General features: G+C 44.2%; 1 protein-coding gene across 1 annotated transcript in view; it reads right to left on the bottom strand.

The window, feature by feature from the left end:
- The window catches only part of LOC146857855 (uncharacterized), a 651,000-nt gene that overhangs the window by 267,622 nt on the left and 368,079 nt on the right, over positions 1-15,299 (bottom strand). The window contains exons 16-18 of the mRNA XM_085648551.1: positions 6,033-6,301; positions 2,257-2,354; positions 1,528-1,646 (exon numbers count right to left, since the gene is read on the bottom strand). Coding sequence (XP_085504677.1) covers positions 1,528-1,646; positions 2,257-2,354; positions 6,033-6,301 — 486 coding nt within the window. The remainder of the gene's footprint in view (positions 1-1,527; positions 1,647-2,256; positions 2,355-6,032; positions 6,302-15,299) is intronic.

Below are 15,299 nucleotides of genomic sequence, written 5' to 3'. Positions count from 1 at the left end.
ACTTTACAATGGCATCCCAACCCATCTCTTTCACAGACTGCAAACCATCCAAAACGCTGCTGCCAAGCTCATCCTTGACCACCCACACTGAACCCACACTACTCCTCAGAGAGCCCCACTGGTGCCTCATCCAAAAGCCCTGCCAGTTCAAACTTCTCACACACGCATTCAAGTCAGTACACAACACCGGACCCGCATGCCTCAATCACTGACATTACTTCCACCAACCCACCAGGCAACTTTGCTCAACATCACTCTCCCTCGCACACACCGCATCCACAGAAGCAGAACCGTTCTTCTACCAAAATCCTGGAACAACCTCCCTAGCACATCAGGACCTCCTCCTCACTTCTTGAATTGCGCAAGAAGCTGAAGACCCGGCTATTCGACTATTTTTCTTGCGGGACTATCTAGCCTGCCTGTATTCAGTCGTAGCCTCACCACATGCCTACACTCACCTACTCAGCACCAGTATACCCTCATGGGTGACATGGAGCGCTCTACAAATCCACCTTACATTACACAAGGAACACTGTCTTGTGCAGTGGAGCACTCAATGATCCAGTGGACACTATCTACCATGGACAGCTTCCATTATGAGAAAGGTTATCAGTAACCAGAGACGCAACTAGAGCCAAATTTATTTTTGGGGGAGGGGGTAAGTACATTTTTCGGGGGAGGCTAATTCTTCCAGCAATAGGCAGAGTGGAGATGCAGGGGCTCTAAGAAGGGGAGAAAAAACAACAAAGCCTCATTAACAAGCAGATGGTCTTTTAAAGACCTGTGAAGTACTCGGGTGTGACTGTGTGTGTGCTTGGGAAGCTGTCTCAGCCCGGGCTGCCACACACAACGGGGGAGGAAGAGGATGAATTGGCTGAAGCCCTTTGAGCCCAATGGGAGTTGCATGCCTGTCAGTAACTATTCAATGTTTGATCAGTTCACAGCAGATGTCAGAAAGCATTGGTTTATTTCCCTGCGAGTAGCTAAGTATGGGGATACACATTTTACCACCTCCTTTGGGGCTTCGACAGATTCCAAATGTAGATATTGCAGTTTTCCTACAGAAATGTCATATTAGCCCATTGAGTTGTGCAATTTTGGGATCAAAAAGGCTGCCATTTTGCCCATCGCTGCTTCAGCAAACTCTAAATCCCTTTGGCACATTGGCCCCCTATTTTGGATTCTCTGAGTAGACGGGGCTAGGGCACAATATGTGGTGAACACGGTTGTTGAAAATGAGGTCCCCTGGATACTCCACACATGATGACTACAGTTGGATGGTCTATGTATCTCTCTGCTGTGGTTCTCACTTGTGTTTGGTAGTGAACTGCTGAGAGCCATGTTGAAAATGATGTGCGATGATTTCTACTCAGTGCAGTCTCTGAAGCTTCAGTAAACATACCCAGCCTGAAATTAAGTCATATGTCCTTTTTTACCTTTCTTTGTTGCATTAAATAATGGGTTACTAATGTTAGAAAAGAGTGAAATGTTAAGCTCAAGTGGAAAGGGATTAGGACAGTATCTCACCTGGAATGTTGTATTTGTGATGGTCACGCTCATCATGGCATCCACATTCTCCGAGGATAGGCCTGCTGTCTTAATGAGGTCCAGTTTTGTATCAGACACATTTCCAAATATGTTGCCGACTTTCATTTTGATAAAAAAGGGATGAAATAATATTAGAATGCCTCCTTCAACTCAGTGTGGGGTGTAGTAACATGTGTCCCATAACAGGGTTCAATTTATTTCACGAAAGGCTTTTAGTACAGTTGGATTAAACTACAACTATACTGAACCCACTCACACATTCTCTCAAATGATGACATATAACAGGAGTGTGGTCAAGTTTCTAATTTGGCCTGTTTGCTAATTTTCCTTGCTGTCTATGATAAGCGGAGACCTTCTATTCCTAGCTGAGCTAAAAAATCTGTCTACTACGTAATACGTCCCCCCACCCCTGCCCCCGATTTAGAATGGTGGTTGACTCCAGTGCGGTCAGAGGAACTTCAACTTTTAGATGTGTTTACATCAAGATCACCCATAGATCAAATTACCTACCCAAAATGATTATGCAACATCTTGGACAAGGGAGACAGGCGTATACAAGCATGCCTTAAACACGCATTGGATGTAATCTATAGACCTGTGTGTTTCTAGGGGAGTCTTGATTAATAGGTACACTGCTTCCTCTGTGCATCACCCACGAGTGATATCTAGCTTTGAACAGAAAACAATGTGATTTTCAGAATAACATACCTTGTGGGACTGGAACAGTCAAATTGGGGAGGCCAGCAAGAGTGAAATATTGACTCATATTCTGCAGTGAGCCCAATGGAAGAAAGTCACTGGGAATCCTGAAAAATATATATTAATAAAAACAAGCCATAAATGTCTCATTCACAAGTTTATTATTTATCTGATTCTAAAAATGGAAACAATGTTATCATCCCCTAAAGCATAGCATGACTGACAGCAGAAGGCATGCATAACAGGCCAGGTTCACAAGTACAATTCATGCTACTTTACTGTTCCTGACATATGTGGATGAGCTGAGTTTCAACTTACTCGCGTTTTTACAATCTAGCAATCAATAGGCTATCTTTCTGATATTGCAAATTTTTTCCAGGTTGCAGGATTGAACGGCAGCAAAGTTGGAAACTCGATTTCAAACAATAATTATATGAACATAGGTTTCAAAATTATTGCAGCTTGAGCACTGGACATACACATCAATTGTCCAGTTTTCTGTTTTTTAAACTTCTTAGGGGCATATTATCAAGGACGGCGTTAAAAATTATCGCTGGTTTGGCGGCAGAAAACTGCCGCTGAAGCGGCGATAATGGGCTTGATAATATGCACTTGAGAATTCCAATAGAAGTCCATGTTCTGGTGTGAACATGGACTTCTTTTGGAATTCTCCAGGGCATATTATCAAGCCCATTATCCCTGATAATTTTAACGCCGTTCTTGATAATATGCCCCTGAGTAATTTCACCCAAAAAGCTAAACAATATTCAGGTATTTCAATGTGTTAAATTTTAACAAGGTGATACTGTTCTGATTATTCACAATCACTAAGGGGTCTATTATGATGTAGGGCGGATCGCCACCGCCCGCAAGGCGGTGGCGATCCGCCCTACATCAAACCCCGCCCGCCACCCATTTCCCCCCCACCATATTAGTATGGCGTGGGGGACACCGGCGGACGGAAAGACCATCCGCTGGTTTTCCGCCGGTCGACCAGGTGGAAAAGGGTCTGGATATGGTGGCGGTGTCTGCTAGACACCACCATCCATATTAGCATGGGAGCGGGAAGCAGCCTTTCCGCCACAGAAAGGCATGCGGATTTTGCTTTCGGGGGCCCGTTGCGGGCCCCCAGAGTATGGGGGTGAGGGGCGCACATGGGGGGTACCCCCTACATTGTCACGGACAAGGTGGCAGGCACCACACGGTGCCTGTCACCTTGTGCATGACAATGCACAACATGCATCCCCAGCATTGTGGCGGGCGGTGCTGTGAGCACCGCCCGCCACAATGCTGGGAATAGAGGATGCCACCGCCACAGTGGCATCCTAATTGCAGGTGCGGGACCGTCGCACCACTGGCGGCTGGTACCAGCACCACTAGGGTGGCGGACGGACATCCTAATAGGCCCCTAAATGTTTTACATCAAAGTGGCTTCATCTATTTCCCTACACCTTTATGGTGAAAGCTCCTTCATACTTCTGCCCATGATACGGTCCTATCTTTTCATGGCATGCGCTTATGAGTTAACAAGTGTGCAATTAAATGAAATTAGAGGCAGAGGGATACTAGATGCCGAGATGATGGGAACATTATCCGTTTCTAAACTGAGTGGTGTTACTTACTCCGAAGTAATGAAGATATTTCTACTCTATTCGTGATTTAGAAAAAAGACAATAAGCCTTCATAAAGTGGTTTTCCACTAAACATATGTTGGCTGATGAAATATCAGAAAAGTGGATTATTGCTGTTGTGATGAGAAAAAAAGGTGGAATATGCGATTATATTAAGAGTGAACCAACACTTATGTGAAGCTGGACAATCCAATCAATATTTATTATCTATACAGTTGAAGCAGAAGCTTAAAGAAAGAAAATTAAATTGTCAATTTGTAATAAAGTCGAAGCATAGGTTCCTATAGTTATTGTTTTATGTAAGGTGCTTCCCATTTACTAAAATGGGATTCAGATTTAGCAAAACTGAAGAGTAACGGCTAAGGTATACACATCAATCACAGTGCTGCTTTCATATATTCTAATTACGAATCCTTGATTAATTAGGTCAAACAGAGTTACCAACTACTTGGTCCATTTTTGAAGAAGCTAGCCATAACTGCCACCTGAGCCAGATCTCTAGCTATAGAACCATAGCTTTGAACACCACATACAAGTTCTATTTGGAGTCCTTTATGCACACTCTCTTAGCCAACATTTTTTTCTTTTTTTTTATTGTACATGGTGCAAAGCTGGCAAACTGTGAGAAAGAGCGCTACAGCCAACAACGGGCGCCTGAGACAGAAATCTTACAGTAAAATCAAAGTGCACGGATAACATAGACTTGAATGTCTCAAGAGAATGCTGGTGAGCTTCTAAAGAGACTGGAAAAGAGCACACATGATATCAAGCATCTTTCTAACGCGATGCCAACTCTGCATTATGGAACTGAGTATCAGAAATCAGAAGAAGGATGGTGGATAATTAAAGAATAACAACATTTAGGGAAATGAAGAGGTGTATGGGTGTGTGAGTGTGTGAGGCTGCAAGACAGTAAACACAGTATGTGTCATGGGCAACTATGTCATGTAGTATTCAAGTTATGTGGCAATGTGCCTTTTGGTGGTAGTTACATTTTATCTGTCCCCAAATGATAAAATTATATACATAAAAAGTAATGCTGTTTTTAGTTTACATCTTGACTGCCTTCTTGTCTGCTACCTTAAATACAAGTCTGTGATATCTGATCAATCCACCCGGTCAATGACGTTAGTAGTGTCAGAATTGCTAAAAAGATTTCACCTACAGCAGTGACAGAGACTTCAAATGTTGTGCCCTATGACTTTGCCAGCGTACATTTCTGCCTTCTTGTATGCCACAGACACTGGCATCGCCATCGATACCTAGTCCACTTATTTGGCAATATCATAATGTTGAGAGAAGTCTGCAATAGAAAGTTGAGTCCAGACACAACTGTGCGTTGCTGCACAATGTAGGCTTTGTACAGATTTTGCCTCGTACTCATTATTTTGATCCACAGTATAAAAAGATGAGGAATACAGTCTGAAATTACTGCACTTTCTTTAGAATCCATCAAAGACCATCATAAAAAATATAACTATGGTTTGGTCAGATATTTTGAGGTTCCTTTACAAATGTTTGGTGAAAATGTTAATAATCCAAAGAATTTGCATGAATATGTTGGAATCCTGCCTGGGAGTTTCTGAAAATTGGAACTGTTTTGACATTTAGGGGCTGGACTATACACAAAATCTTTTGGAATGTGTAAAAGTGTTCAGGATTTAGTTAAACCGAAGCATGGTTTTGCAAAAGGATTCAACATCTGCAATACATTTGTACAACTGTGTTTTACAAATTGTGTTCTGAATTGTGTAAGGCTAAGGCCTTACTCTATTTGAATTGTTCAGAATTCTTATACAAACTGGGCAGACCTAACTCAAGCTCGGACACCTGCCTCACACATATTCAGCAGTTTGAGTGGTGTAGTCCAAACTTCTTTCTGACAAGTTCCACATTCATTGTAAGTATAGTCAGTGGGTTTTAGGGAGTACGAATGCTGATTCCGAGGCCCAGCTTGGCAGTGCTGGTTATTTGACATGGGTCATGCGAGTCAGCAAATTTACAATCGACAGAAGAGTGTGGTTAAGAGTAGATTGGCAAATCTGGAACTTTGCAAGACAACCAGGCGTCTTTGTGCACTGCCCTTCTCTCCCCCTACTCACCTGTTCATCTCCATACATATTCTACAGGGCATTAAAATAAAGGCATAATTACCAGTTTATTGACTTCAGCTGGGCAGCAATGTTTTGCAGCAGCGTATTCAGCACACTGTTGCTTGTAGAGGCCGCGTTTGTCGTCGTATTGGTGGCTGCACGTGACTTAATGCCATTGGCTCCGCTGGTGTCTGTCAACGAATGAAATCCCAACTCCATCATACTAAGAACTTGCAGAAGGTACTGGCAGGGTAGTTGGCAGGTTTCATTGGCTGGGCCAATCTTTGCGGAGTCACACATCAGGTTGGTAAGGTTTTGTAGCTGTGATACCTAGAAACAAAGTAAACAGGGACTGACATTCCATAACAATAGACCCAGCCAGTGTTTCAAAATGTATTATAGAGACAATAGTGACAATAGTGGTGGAAGTCTGTGCACCAGAAAATAGAGACGCGCAAGGCCTGCTCTGGAGTCTATCTCCAATACTCCCTAGTCTTCTAGACTCATAAACAAGAGCCTTATCAGACACAAGCCCAGTGACATCTTTTAGGGTTTCTGTAAGATAGTTTGGAGCCCATCTTTGCAACAACTTTGAATTTATTAAGCATTTTTGCTTATTTAAGCATGTAGGATGCCAAACAAAAGAACTGTACATTAAACTTTCAGAAACAGCATACATAAACAGCTAAAAGAGCAAGGTCCCTGGCCAAACAGTAGCAAAAGCAAGCATGATGAGGCATTGACGGAGCCACTATTTTTTGTGCTGGATCTAAATTATTTGTCTTGCAGCAACATTTAACATGGAATTCAAAGCCACATCAGAAAAAAGCACAGAAAGAAAGACTTGATGGATGTGTATGGACGAGTGCATAATTTGAAAATAATATATAGGAACACTGAGCTTCAAGTAGTAGCTTTCATTGGCTGGCATTTGCAGTCACAAATAAATCCTCCTTTTCAACCAATATCCTTGCTGCAACACTCAAAGTCAATGCCCTGCTCTGAGGATTTTCATCATCCATTGGTTGAAATCTTATTATTTCTCATTAATTCTCTTCACCTGTTTTGTCTGTGTTCACTTCTCTGGCTAAACAGTGCTCTCGGGCTCTGAAGAGTCCCATAAACGGGATGGAGAATGAGGCCTGGTTAGTGTGTGCTGATGGGCCCCACCTGCACTTATTTTTGGGGGACATGGACACTTGCTGTCTTCCCACAGATGGCAGTCCTGATGAACCAAAACTGAATTTGTTTGTCCTGTGCTGTGCAACCAAAGCAGGTAAGTAACATCGTTATCTGTTGCAGTACATGAATGCCCACATTTACTACGGTGTTGTGCTGTTGCAAAGAACACACAGTGAAGAATAGTATTTACTTTCTAGTGCAATGAGTATTTTGTGCTAGAAAGGTGCCCATATCTGAGCGCCAAAAGGACTTGCACTGCTTTGTGTCACTTTGCGTCAGGGAGGCTTTAATGGGGCATTATATGGGCAAATCTGCATAAACACCCATAGGGTTTGACAGAGAACTCAATCTACTAAGAAAAAAAGCTCCCTTGAACCAGGGTTAACTGAGGGGAATGTGTTCTTTTCTCAAAAAGAAAAATACAGGAAAATTGCATGTGTGCTGAAATGCACAGCACACACCCAATGAGTGGAATTAAAGTGACTTTGCCTTAGCATAGGGATTTGTAAGGGAATGTTATGCTTTCAGTAAAAATCCTATGCTAGACAGAGAACACTCACCTCTGCACCAAAGTGTGATGCTTTGCATCACTCATGGAAAGCTTTATCAGAACACCAGTGCAGGGGGAGAAAGCAGAAGCTTGAGAATCTTAGTAGATATGGCCCTGCACTTTTCCCCCCTAAAAAAATAATAAATATAGTCCATAGATTTCCTCTTGTGGCTTTGATGGCGTAGCCAATACAAAAACTTAAAAAGTTGGTTGTGCGAGCGATGCTTTTGCTGATAGTGGCATCCAGTCCTGGCCTTCACTTATGACTGTATGTAAAATTTAACATGCAGTGTATCACCTTGTAAAGGCATTTCAGGTTAAACACGTGCTGAGGAGTTGCGCGAGGGCGCGCAGGAAGATGGCCGCCTCCCGCTGACTCTCCGATTTCGCCTGCCAAACGACGATTCAAATTGACGATTAGGACATGAATTTTACTTACTTTTTGACCAGGACTCGGCTTGTGGACCTCAATGCTTCCATTTAGAAGGTTTGTGGAAGTTTTTTGTGCAGGTTTTGTGCTGCGTTCCTTTCTGCTACTTTTGCCTTTTGCTCTGCCACTTCTCTGCTGTGGTTTCCTGTCAGGATGGTGGAGTTTACCTCATGGAAGGGTGAGGCTGAGGCCTAAAGCCACTCCTACAGTTGGTTTTAGCTGCTGCACATTCAGCTTCTATGACGAAGATCATTTATTTCCGCTTCTTCAGTGCTATCTCAGGTGAGAATGAACTTTTATATATTAGATTATAATTATTTTAACAAAATGGAGGAAAAAAATATTTTTACTGGACATAAAAAACGTAAACAAACTATTTCTCCTCCACCTGTCAAATCTAAAATTGTTGATTCTAATGAACCTTCTTTATCCACTCTGTTGGAGGAGCTGCAGGCTGTGCATTTAAATACTGATTCTATTGCTTCAGAAATCAAAAATATTCGCAAAGACATGTCTAGTCTTTCTATGAAAGTTTATGACAACGCAATTAAAATTCAAGATAATAAAACACACGTTGAAGCTATACCACCACAAACTTTTCCATTGCAGACTTTACTTCGTTTATGCCCGGTAAAAGCTCTCCTGCAGGTACCTTCCAACTACGGTAAAAGTGAAAATATTCTAGGTAGCAACAGCTACCAGCATTTCTTACTGACTGTGGCAAATCAGGGCCCGGGCGGGGTAGAGCTCCTCGTGCAGGGAAGTTGGGAGGTGCAGCTGCAGCCTCGGAGTGACATGACAATCACATGACTGCCAAAGATGTCACAGTGTGAGGTATGGGAAAGGCATCTTTGCCCATGCAGATGAAAAGGAAGCCCACCACCTGCCCTGGTGCAGGGGCGTTTGGGAGCAGGCTGGAGTGGTGGGTAGGATTTTGAGTTTGAAATGTCAAGGAGTTGTGAAAGAGTTGCTATGTGTTGCTGCTCATGTGGCAAGCTGAGGAAGGGGAAACCCTAGGAGATAATTAAGCGAGAGAAGGCGAAGTAAGAAGGAATGAGGGAGAGTGAAGAGAAAAGACAAGTCGTGGAGGTGGGCCTTGTCCAGGGGCAGGTCGGCATTGAAAGCAAGTCAATGAATTCCCTAAAAGTGGAATGAAAAGACGCATGTTTCATTTGGAACATACATATGATGTTTGCTGTCAGGCCATGGGGAGCCATAAGGGCCCTAGGGGTGTAGCGATTTCCACTGACAGAAGAGAGATATTACTTTTCCATCTATTTAAGTCAATTTTACATAGATATGATTTTTGGGTGGAAATTGGGATGCGAGTGTGTTACAGGAAGGAGGATGGGCTGGTGTTAAGTTGTTAACAAGTTGTCAAGGCTACTAACATGAGCTGTTCCTTCAAAGGAGGTTAGGTTCTCATCTTGCGCCCAATAAAAGTGGACTTTTGAACTCAAAAGTGAAATGAGTGGTGTTCTGATTAACTCCAAACGTCACCCCTTTCTACCATGTAAATCAAGTGTAAACTGGCTTTAAGTGGTGCTGGTGAGGGGTGCGGCCCTTCCTGAGCCCCAGTAGTAATAAAAAACAAACATTGAAAGGGGTTCTTATGGTCTCTATGAGAAGGAACCCGTTTCACAAAACAAGCATTGAAAGAGGTCCCTACCAGGGGGACTCATTTCAATCTCTGTTTTTCATTACTCCTCCACATGACCCAAAAGTGGCAAGCACGATGATGGTTCAGTAAAGGTAAAAACCATCAGACTTTAGTTCTGTATCCGTAACTTTGCAAGCAAAAAAAGAAAAGAAATCATGGCACACCTGTGAGTATTCTTTGTCCCACCTCCTTGGCACACTGAGGCCTGCCTGCTCCATGGCCTTGTGTGACTGTTGGGGGCACAGCCTAATGGTGTTCACCCTTCATGCTCACCCAGTCCTTAGTCTCTCTGCAGAATACACATAGCTTCGACCCACCAGTGTGGAGAGGTGTGTGTGGGGGGTGTACGTGCACACGAGAAAGAGAGTGATGACTGTCGAGGGAAGGAGACACAGTAAATGGAACAATCTGCAGAGGTGTTTACGTGACCTACGCGTATGAAGAGATAGCGGATGAAAGTGAAGTGAAGGAAACAGGAGTGACTGAAACACTCAGAAGGATATTACCTCTTCCATACATGTTTGTAATATTAAATTCACTTTCTCATATTCTCAGATTTTTCCGGAATGTCACATTGTCAATATTTTAGGCCACACCCATAATTAAATAGGCCACGCCTCTCCCCCAAACTGGGACCATGAAAGTACTGGAATATTTCAGGAGTGCCCTTTCAGAATGATCTGACAGAGCCTATGGTTTTTTATTACCTAATCCAAGTGAAAAGGAGTTGTAAAATGTACTGTTTAACTTTCCATAATTAAAAAAAGAATTCATGGGGTTTGAACTAATTCCCAAACTCTTCTTTGAGAAAAACAGGCTTTCTTGCTTTGCTCGCTCTCTGCACTTCAACTTTGTCATTGTACATTCAGGCAGCCGGAGGGGAAAGAGTTGGAAGTAGGAGGAGCCAGCAGGGGAAGTGGATGGCTCAGTGGGAGAAGGGCCTACTAACAAAAAATGTGGGTACCGGCACTTTCTATTTAATTTTACAAATTGAGCAGTAGGAATGATACAGGAGAGAGACAGAGGGGTAATGAAAATGGCAAAGATAAAGGGGTGAAGAAGAGGGATAAGTGATATGGAAAGAGAGAGTTGAGGCAGAGAGTTACGTGAATTAGGGAGACATGGAAGGTAAAGAGAGAAAGATTTGGTAGCCACAAACAAAGATGCACAGCGGTAGAATGAAGAAAAATGGTTGGAAGTGCATAGAGGAAGAGTGATATGAAAGTTTTTGGAGTGAGGTAGTGGAAGATGGGGAGAAGGAAATGTAGTGAGAGTGAGACAGTTGGATCAGTGCTTAATTTGTAAAATATGAAGTGCAGGTGCTCAAATGTTTGTCGGAGGCCACACCTACTTTTCTCTGGCTCCACCCACTCCCCCCACTGGCTCCACCCACATCCTCAACTAGCTCTGTGAAAAGTCAGATGAATTTTAGCAAGGGCGCCTTCCTCATAGTAAGGTTTTGATAGAAGGTTCCCCTGCCCTATGAACATTTTGAAAAAGATTAAATCAAAAGTGCATTTAAAGCACAATTTTTAGAATAAATTAGCTAAAATCACAAATGCATTGAAAAGGGACAATTCCAGTGCTCTATGTGCCGATTAAATTAGATTAAACGCCACCACGCTCAAACAAAAAAAAAGCAGCGTTGGTTTGGCACTGGGCATAGTTATTCATACTCATGGTGGGCCGGGCGTCCGGGGCACTGCCTTATTTATTACACTATATAGCTAGGTAGGCCTGCAGGTTTGGCCCAGGGCAAAGCAAAGCAACCTACATTTAGAGAAGGCAAATGTGCCTTGGAATGTAAATGAAACCATGGGTTCTGCACCAAGGTTAAACAGAACCATTAGGTTTTACAACACAGAGCTGTAATCCATATTTTTCATACAATTCCCTGCCATGCGACCAGGAAAGTTCCAATACCTTTCTTTTCAGGATAAACAAGCAGGACATTTCAGCAGGTATACATCCAGACTGTCACTATGCCCAAGATTATAATAGGGCCTAGGGGTACTGTGAGGGGTTATGAAGATCAAAAGTGAAAAAGTGTCTCGCTGTTCTAGAGGTATAGCGCTGTCAATCGTAATGTTAAAAAAATTGCATTTTAACTTTCGGCTAATTTTTCACTTGTCATTCTGTGTGAACCAGAAAATAGTGTCAAGAACAGTACGTTTTTTGAAAAACAGTGGCTATTTGGAAGATGTGCTCCATATGTGACAATATATTGTAATTCAAATTGTAATTCAAATTACTCCACATAATGATAAAACAATAGGATTTTAAGAGAATAAAGTGCCCACTGTGAGTGACACCTTGATTAACTGTTACAGGTCCTTATGTTCCCAGTCTTTTAACTAAGTTCAACACTCTCAGAGGTTGGGTCACATCATCCAAAATCTCCTCATATGTTCTCTTTGAGAAAGTACATTTGCCTTTTTCATGCCATAATTGAAGATCCCTTCACTGGGTGTAACATAAAAATCCTTCAAAAAAGTAACCTCATCAACCCATATGTATATAGCGTATAATCCCCAGTACCTGACCTTTAGTTTTGAGAGAACAAAATCACGTCTGTTTTTCCTGAAAGCAGTGCTTAGGGTGTTAAGGCCTTGATCATGATTACGATCGGTTCTTTGCATTCAGGTGGTAATAGCTGCTGGACTGGTTTTAGGAGCCTGCCTGGTGCTGCTGCTGCCTGCCTGGCCTGCCCACAACCTCAACGTCGTCGGGCTGATGATGGCTCGTCACGGGGTGCGGGTGTGCCAGGGCTTGGCAATCGGAAAAAAAATCTGTGCACGCCGCGCTGCCTGCCCTACATAACATCCTGCTTTTCATGGCATTATTTAGCCACTTTTAAGCCAGTAAAAGCGGTGCCACCGTTAAGCATGAAGGCCGGGAGGAGGACACAAGTTCAAACAAGGCAGGGGCCGGCCAGGGCATTTAACTTTAAACCCGGCTGACCGCCGGCTGTATATCATGATACGTCAAGGGGCAGAGCCTTCTTTAACAACTTAAGCCCGGCCGGACCTATTCTGATATAAATAAATGTATTTTGTTTAATTTATTTCGTTTTAGTGTACATTCTACCATGGGCCGGGGCAGGCCAGGCACAGTGCGTCATCAAATCTCTTGTTGATGGAGATGGAGCAGGAGCTATAGCGGTGGCGGTGCCCGACACACCACCACGCTTAAATAAAAAAAAAAAGTAGCACGCGTTTAGTTTGGGAATGGGCATGCAATGCATGGCATGATGTCTACTTAGAGGCGTGCGTACTTCTTACGGTTACGCTCGTGGTCGGCCAGGGCTGCGGACCACTGCCTTTCCGCCTGGTGCTACTGCTGCACTGCCTGCCCTCAAAGTGGTCGGGCTGATGACTCGTGGGGTACGGGTGTGCGCCGGGGGTGTGGCAATTGGAAAAAAAACGCCAAATCTAGCCTAGGCCCAGCCCAATAAGTGTCTCACTCTCACCCACCACCGGCAACAATGAACAAAGGAAGGGCCGCCATCACAATGATCACATTTATGATGATGATCAATGCGCAGACTGAAATTATGCATTAATCTTTGCTAAATGCAGTCTTCGGCCGGCTCACAAGTCACAACGAAGCACTCACTGTGACTCGGGAGACCGAGAAGATAGAACAGCACTCTGCGCCGTGTTAGTAAGCTAACATCAGGTAAAATGTGACGTGTTGTGCAGTCGTAAAGGGTTGCAGATGCGTGTAGACCCGGCCCTGAAAAGTAAGTGCCGGTGCTTAGCACCGGCAAGCACCGGCACAAATTAAGCACTGAGTTGGATACAAAGAAGGGCCAGGTAGGGAGACAGGAAAACTAAACAGAAAGGTGAGAAAGAGAGATAGAGCTAGAGACAGAAAGGCAGAGGTAGGCAGATAGACATGTGAGGTGTTGAGATATGTCCAGAGAAATACAAGGTAGAGAAAGGGGTATGTTGTAGCGAGAGGGGCAAAATGAGATGCTAACTATAACAGACAAGTCAGGTAAAGAGAGTAGTGAGGCAGTGAGAAAGGCAGCGCAAGAGCTGTGAAGGTAGAAAGAAAGGTGTGCTCCAGAGACAGAGGTGAGGCCTATAAAGACATATGAGGTTGATTCAGATTTGAGGGAGATTGCTACGTGGGGAGAGAGACGTGGTAGAGACAGAGAGGTGAGGTAAAGAAATGTGTAAGAAGAGAGAGGTGGAGGCAGAGATGGTGAGTTGAAATACCGAAGGCGGTACTGTGAGAGATAAGACAGAGAGAGTAGTGGTAGCAGTGATATTTAGGCAAAAGAGATGGAGAAACAGAGGTAGTGAGAAAGGAGTAAGGTAGTGAGGGAGCTGAACAGAGTTAGTAAGAGATGAGATGGACAGGTGGACAGGTGACATAAACTAATGATGAGGTAAATTGAAAGGCAAAGTTATAAAAGGCAGTGAGAGGAAAAAAAGTAGAGGTAGAAATAGATACGAAGTATAAAATGTGAATTAGAGAAATGAGGTAGAGAGAGGGGTGAGGAAGAGTGGTAAGGAAGAGAGAGGAGTGTGAGAAAGAGGGAAGGTTTAGAACGACGAAGAGAGAGAGGCGAGGTAACTAGAAAGATGAGTTTGAGAGACAGGTGAAGTAGATGGCAGAGACATATGGGATGTCAGTTGGAAACAAATCAGCGAAGGGCAGAGAGAGAGGTGAGGTAGAGCTAGAGGTGAGGAAGAAAGAGGGTTAGAGTGAGAGAAAGGTGAGGTCATGAGAGAGAGGTGGAGAGTGGTGAGGTAGAAAGAGATGTAGTGTAGAGAGAGTGTGCTAGAGAGAGAGAGATCTGATAAAGATAAAGAGAGAATAGGTAGACTTAGATGCTGAGAGAGGGGCAGAGCGGCGTAAAGGTGGAGTATAAGAAGTGAGCTTATATAAAGAGAGACATGAGACAGAAACATGATGAGGCAAAGGCAGGGAGGTAGAGAGTGTTCTAGAGAGAGGCTGTCATTCACCCACTGGAGAAACACTTCAACCCCCTCACGACTGAACACTTCCAGCAGGACGTGCCCCTCAGCTGCGGACTGAGCGCTGCTACCCCTGGGAACTAGAAGTCTTCAGGAGCATCGCGAGAACGAGCGGAGAGCCAACGCAGAGAGCCGCCATCGCCGGGAGCCGCTCCCACCTGCCCCCGCCCCTGCCCCCGCCTGCCTTGCCGTGCTGTGCTGTCGGCGGCTGGGCTGCTACGGTTGCTACAGTTGCGGTTGCTGATGGTGCCCCGCTGGGAGTTTGCCTTTGTGAGTCCGCAGGGTGCCAGCCTTCACCGCCGAGGAGTGCCGCGAGGAGCCCCATGGAATGACGCCAGCGCTGTGTGTATGGTGAGCCACCCTCGACCCCCCTGTTGCGTGGCCAGCCGCTGAGCCCAGCTTCTGAAGCCGCCTGCATTGTGGGGCGCCGCAGGATAGTGTGACAGATGTGGAAAGTGAGAGGATCAAAGCGGATTAAAACTGCCGCTGCTTTGCCCCCATAGTCCACAGTCACCTGA

The sequence above is a fragment of the Triturus cristatus genome, chromosome 3_2, assembly GCF_964204655.1.
Source record: "Triturus cristatus chromosome 3_2, aTriCri1.1, whole genome shotgun sequence".
Taxonomy (NCBI): Eukaryota; Metazoa; Chordata; class Amphibia; order Caudata; family Salamandridae; genus Triturus; species Triturus cristatus.
The sequence above is the reverse complement of the archived record's forward strand: the minus strand, read 5'-3'. Positions and strand labels throughout refer to the sequence as shown.